The sequence below is a fragment of the Staurois parvus genome, unplaced genomic scaffold (assembly GCF_062004578.1).
Source record: "Staurois parvus isolate SC_StPar_1 unplaced genomic scaffold, SC_StPar_1.0 ptg001476l, whole genome shotgun sequence".
Classification (NCBI taxonomy): domain Eukaryota; kingdom Metazoa; phylum Chordata; class Amphibia; order Anura; family Ranidae; genus Staurois; species Staurois parvus.
The window spans coordinates 195,703-202,401 of NW_028319272.1; the positions used below are offsets into that span (position 1 = coordinate 195,703).

The 6,699-nt window shown below is 45.2% G+C and overlaps 1 protein-coding gene across 1 annotated transcript; it reads right to left on the reverse strand.

The window, feature by feature from the left end:
• Positions 1 to 1,042: 1,042 nt before the first annotated feature.
• On the reverse strand, positions 1,043 to 5,817 carry LOC149435791 (pancreatic progenitor cell differentiation and proliferation factor B-like). The gene is made up of 4 exons (XM_089662441.1): positions 5,702 to 5,817; positions 4,356 to 4,433; positions 2,535 to 2,652; positions 1,043 to 1,401 (listed from the first exon to the last, which is right to left on the reverse strand). The coding sequence occupies exons 1-4, from the start codon at positions 5,754 to 5,756 to the stop codon at positions 1,293 to 1,295; spliced, it is 360 nt and encodes a 119-aa protein (XP_089518567.1). The 5' UTR covers positions 5,757 to 5,817; the 3' UTR covers positions 1,043 to 1,292.
• Between the last annotated feature and the right edge of the window lie 882 nt (positions 5,818 to 6,699).

Below are 6,699 nucleotides of genomic sequence, written 5' to 3' on the forward strand. Positions count from 1 at the left end.
TGGTTCTAGCTTGGGTCTCTGTCCCAACAACCCTCCCCAACTGAGTTCCTAGAAAAAGCTAAGCTCAGTTAAATTGAAGAAGCTCCCTTTTAACATTGGAACTAAATTTGGGAGACAAGGCATTCTTTTGGCTCCGAAACCTGATCTGGTTAAATTGGGACATTTGGCAATTACTTTACCTCCCTGAATTCCTTTGTATATATGCACGTGCGCTACATCTTTTTATTGCACCCTTTTGACCTTTTAGTAATAAATCTTACTTTCTGAAAGTGTTAAACTGTTTCTAAAGCCCTTTAATGCAAAGAACCCCTGCCTCTGAAGAGCGCTACTGTGTGTTTTAAACTTTGGTATATCTATGCCTGTGGTGACAGTGGTATACCAAAGCTTATGCAAACCTCAGTGTTATTGCTGATATTGCCAAGTTTCCTCTCCCCCTGTACAAAAAAAAAAAAAAAAAAAAAAAAAAAGTGGTGGCAGTGTGAAGGGTTAATTGCATAATTACCCTGATCCAGCAACAATCACTCTCAGGCTGCAGGTACACAGATTGTGGTCCGTTAGCTGGAAAATCTTTGTGCAGAGTGCAGCTGGGCATGGCATTGTTATGCATGTGGCAGTGCTGGTTTTAGATTGGCTAGTCCTTCGGTCACGAGTTTGGTGAGAAGGGCTGGGGTCTGATGCCGCAATCACAGCCAGAACAAAAATATTTAGGGCACGTTCGCAACATAAGGTGTGTTCCAAAGTAGAACTTTTAGAGCAGCCCCTTAATCTCAATGGGCTGCCACATGCATGTGAAATGTGCAAGAATAGCGCAGACACAATTTTGTAAAATTGCCCAATACCAGATGACAGTCCTGCAGTACCAACGCACACAATCACCAATATGCATGGGGGTTGCCATTAGGAATTAATGTCTGTCTGCAGAAGGAATCACATTTTTTTTTTATTCATGTGGTGCAGGAAAACCTGCGATTTCACGTGTTCCCGCACCACACCCGGTGCGAACAAACCCTTAGTCTTTAACTGCATGAAAAATGACAAACACTTCTTTAAAAGGCTGCCAAACTTTATTCAACCCTTACAAATAAAAACCATGCATTGTAGGTGAAGGGGGGGAACAATTAAGAATGTTTCAGTGTTACAGATGTAATAAAAACAAAGTTACTTATCTTATCTTATTTTTCCATTGTATAAAAACATAACAAAAGATGACTAAAAAGCTATGGGGGTGGGGCATGGGCTCCACCACCCAGCATCTTTCCGGTGAGGGGAATGCATGGCGGGGGGTAGGGTTGTCAGGCGGAGGTACTGGAGTCAGTCTTGGTCTCACTGACATTCTTCCTCACCGGCTCCTGAGCCAGGCCACGAAGGATAAGGCCATTGGTCACACGGGTGCTTCCTGACCTGTAGAGGAGAGATCAAGATTAGGGGGATCCAAAAATAGAGGACTGGTCTGTGTTAGGGGAGCCATGGAGCCCTCCGCCTCCCACTGCAAAATCCAGGGCTCTCTTGTTCCAATAGGGAGCCCAGGACCATGGTAAGTGGTCAGGTCAGCTGACTAAAGAGGCAATGGAAGAATATACTTTCCACCATCTTCTCCGATTCATGAAGCGGGGAGGATTTAATCACTTCCAGTTTCATTTCCCTGGCCAATCAGATCTGTGTTTCATCAGCTGCCTTGGAAGGTAGAGGGGGAATCAGGGGTCTAATAGACCCATGATGTCTCCATAAAGGGGACCTGTCACCTGCCCAAATCTAAGGGGTGAATAAGCCCAAGTTAAATTAAAAAAAAAAAAAGCGCACCCCTGTCCCATGAAAATGCATAGATACAGAACACATGTGAATGGCGATTAGGCTGCACATATGCAGTATCACTGCAAACAGCGATGCAAGAGCAATAATTCTACCAAAGCTCACATTTAAATAAACTAGTAACCAGTAAAGGCTTTTAGAGCATCACGTATGGACAATTTTAGGCAGCGTAGTTGGAGTCCATTTTACATACATGCACAATTTTAAATCTTGACATGTTTGGTATCTATGCATTTTTAATATAAGGTATTATAGGGTTTATTTGTACTAAAATTATTGTATTGTAATATTACCTGAAAATCTGCATTTGATAAATGGCTGCACAAATATTGTGCAACATGAAAAAAGTTGCAACAGCTCCCATTTTATTCCCCTGGGTCTGTCTCCAGAAAATGTGTAATATTTGGGGATTCCAAGGAATTTTGTATAAAAGAAAAAAAAAGCTGCTTTTAATGTGTACTGTGCGTGAGAAATGTAAAATGCCCCAGGAGGCAAGTGGTGTACGACAACCAGGACCAATAGAACAGCGGCAGCCTACATATTTCATACCAGCCAGCATGACACGGATGGTCTTAGAATTTGTTGTTTTTCAGGTTCTCCTTCTAAAAAGGGAAATGTGGAGACATGAGCGGACAGGTTACCCGTTTTGAGATCAGACACTTTGTCGCCCCATCAGTGGCAGTGGAATGTATGTAAACAGGCTGCAATTATACGTGGTGTCATACTTGTATTGATGGTCACGTGCCCACTTCTCCATGGATTCAGAAACAGTGGTCATGATGGGATGGCGAGGTTTGCCAAAGAAACTGGCCCACCAGTTGCCAGGACCTGACTTCGGGAGACCTACAGGAAGAAGACTTCAGATTAACTCCCACAAAATTGCCAGCGAGGAGACCAGACAGACAGCAACCCTGCCCACATTTCCCATCTCCACCACATGTGGCCATAGAAGGCAGGAACCAGGACCACCTATAGCCTACCATAGAAAAAGGTGCACCTGGACAATGCAGTCAGGAGCCTCAAAGTGGTTGTAAACCTCAAATGAAATATGTACAAAGCATATCCCTCTATACTGTGTACTTGTGTCATTTGTCTGCTGCCTTGTTCCTCTGCCATCACCACAAGTCCCTTCTGACAAGTTTTCCTGACCGCAAGAGGAGGGGGGGGGGAAAACGGGGTGGGGTGGCTCCAGACACAGCCAGTGATTGATAGCCTCAGCTCTGTTCCTGTGTGCCCTTTGATTGTGAGGTGCTACCCCCCCCCCAAAAAAAAGGCCTACACTATCTTAACAGACCTAATGGCCATAAAGGGCACCCACTTCCCCTCAAAAAAAAAAAAAAAAAAAAGCCTACATTATCCCAACGGCCAAAAGGAGATTTCCCTTCACTTCTTCCCCATAGCCAAAGTGAGGGAATCTCTAGCTATCAACTAAGCTACTGTCCCCATTGGAAGACTTTCCCTCTATTCTCTTTCTGGTGACTACATGAAATCTGGGATCATCTTCACTCCTTGGGAGAAAAGTCACCAGGACAGACGGGGTGAACACTGGATGTATCTGTAACCAAAACTTTGGATGTGCTAAACAATGGTTAGAACATTTCTCAGGTTTTCTTGCCATCTGTCCCTTTGAGATTTCCATTTCACTTCCTGTTCTGGAGACCCAACAGAACAGAGAAGAAATGTTTTCAAAGTGAGTAAATCACCTCTTAGTTGTCACCAGTCACCCCATTTCCTCTCATCTCCTGTTCCAATGACAGCATTTTGGGTTTCCCATCACATTCTGCCACCAGGACCTAGAGGGTGACTCTCCCCAGCAGGGATCCAGACACCAATAAAAACCCAAGAGAAGATCTGGCTCCTCCATTGTCCATTTAAAACTAAACTTTTGGCTCTACACGCAGTTTAAATATTTAGTTGTACATGCCGTCAGGAATCGCGGAATGCGCCACACGGGTCCGCGCAGAGTACACCGGCACACGAACATGCAGGCTTTAGGACCGTGGGGTCCGCGGCGGCAATTGCAGTCGCGCATGCGCACGTGGGTGCGCAAGTACCATTCTGCCTCCACCGTTACCGACCTGGCCTGTCTGACTTCGCTCACTCCACCTCTTCACATCAGGCTCTCACCTGCTATGTACCACCGGAAAGTGCCTACCACAGCTGGTTGCACCCAGGGGCCGCGACCTGGTTTCGGCCTGCTCCAAGTCCATCTCCACCATCAGGGGCTCTGATGAACAAGCAGGTCGGAGCTTAGATTCCACGCCCTGGGGAATCCCGGTCTGTGGATCACTAGAGGCTACCGCCGGTCGTTCCCTAACACATGCTTTCCCATTGACCTCCCTCCTGATTGTGACTGTTTCCTGTGTATTTCAGGTCATTGACCAAGAGTAACCCTGGAGAACAAGTACATAAGTTGTATAACCCGACTCATCATAGAGTATTGAACACTGTAGACTATCAGACCAATGTCCATGGAAACCTATACATTACTCGGAGACACACCCCTTCTATGGAGGCCATGACCTGTATGGGGTGGTGGGACTCACCTGGGTGGGGAGAAATGACCCCTCCAGAATAGTTCATGGTGCCATAAGAGCGGTTACTGGAGGTGGACCCCAGGAGTCCTGTAAGAAGACACAAACATGTTATTATTTCTCCATGACCTAGAACTAAGGGGAGGGACGAGAGCCAAAACAAATGGAGCCGCCAACAATTTTCACAGGCAAGGTTAATCATTGACAGAACTCCTGAGGATCATGAGGAGGGATGACCTAAACACGAACTACAAAATCTTAGTACAAAGTCAAGCACAGGGGTGCCTTCACCACACTGATCTAGGGACGCATGGCTGAGGGGGCACCATCTTTAAAGTGCAAGTTCGGATTTTGTAATTTGAGAGTGGAGAAGGGTTAGAATGAAAGTCAGGTCTTCGTCAAGATTTTGTGCTTCGTCCCAGTGACTCTACAGACAATGATAAAGACCTGACATTGGTTAAAACCCTTCAACATTGTAAATACAACCGGAGGAAAAAAAAAAGTTTTTCTGGGGTTCCACTTTAAATCCTTCCATTCTGGTGTTCTTCTTGAGTTTTACTAGCCATCAACCACCATCTGTAATGCTGAAAGCATCTTTTGTGGGCTGAAGGCCTCTTTCAATGGCAGATCTTGTCAGGGTGGTAAAAATTTGTATAGTTTCAATTCTATAAAGCCACCCCATTAATGGCCAAAGGGGATGATGAAACTCAGAATATATTATGAGATTTCCTATATCCCAGGTTCCCCGGGTGGAAGACACTCACAGCAGTGAGTGGGTTGCAACAAGTGAACCACTTGGTGCAATGGAAGCCATGATGGTTCAAGCCTTGCTGTACTTATGATGTAATCCCTGGACGAGAGCGCACAGTGAGCAGAAGAAGACTGTAGGCAAGTTGTGCAGTGCAATAAGAACTGCACATAGGCCCATTCAACAATGCAAAGGCCATTGAGAAGGTTCCAGGTTTGGTTAGTATAGATGCCACCTCGTGGTGCACTTTTGCCTACAAAGTACAATGGGAATGAATGAAAGTCAGGTCTGCGTCAAGATTTTTTTGCTTCGTCCCAGTGACTCTGCAGACAATGATAAAGACCTGAAATTGGTTCAAACCTCTCAGCACTGTATACACACAACTGAATTTTTTCCTAGCGTTCCACAATAATTCTCTCATGTGTTCTTGAGTTTTTCTAGCCTCCAACCATTGACATTGGATGGTTGAATGCATCTTTGGTTGGCAGATCTTGTAACAATTAGTTTGGTTGGCTTTCTATAATGCCACCCATTAATGACCTGGGGGGAAGGGGGGGTGGATTTTAAAACAGAGATATTGTTCCCTATACCCTGCATGGAAGATACTCACGGCGGTAGTAGTCCTGGGTTGCGACGAGGGAGCTACTTGATGGAATGGAAGCCATAATGGTTCAAGCCTTGCTGTACTTAAGATGATGTAAACCCTGGAAGATGAGAACACAGTGAGATTCAGAAGATTCTAGATAAGTTGTGAAGTGCAATAAGAACTACACATGGGCTCATTCAACAACACAGACCGATTAGAAACTTTCAGGTTTGATTACTACAGATGCCACCACATGGAGCACAAATTGTTCTGGAGCCTAGAAGGTACAAAGGTCCTTGGCTCACTGGGCCTCAAGAGAGAGGTCATCCATTGGGCTGACTTGTTTTTGATATGATTACAGCGTATGAGACTTTACATTTTTTCTTTGATACAACGGTGAGGGGTTAGAACTCCACCTTGTACTTTTTGGGGAGAGATTGTCCTGCACTGCCTGGAAAATATTCTCCCCAATATGAACATAGCAACAAAATCCTGACATCCCTCACCATTGTATACAAAAGTGAATGAAAAGCTTTGGCTAGTGAAAAGGGCACCCCAACTCCACGGGTGCAAGACTCCTATGCATTGGAGCTCATTTTCTAAAGTAGTGGCTAGGGTTTACGATACAATACATCTTCTGGGACATTTGCAGAGCAGAGTAGGGACTGGCCAGAGAGGGGATTACTTTGACGCAGTTGGCTGACGTAAACATGTACTGCAATCTACGTAAACCAAAAATCCCATTTTTTCTCATTGCACTAGAGTTTACTAGAAAGGGTGTAGAGCAATGTGCCGAAGGTTCATCCAGTACTTGTAGGATTAGCATCCCTGGGCCCCCTGAGTTTGGGGCCATAAACCCAAATGGATGCCAAATTAGAATGCCTCCTTACCACCTGGTGTAACCCCATCATACTGCACTACCTTGCAGTGGCTACACAGCCCCATTAAACTCAATGATCAAATTGGACAGGTGGTACCAACAAGTACGTACCCAACGTCAAAAATGCCGCAGCACGTCAACA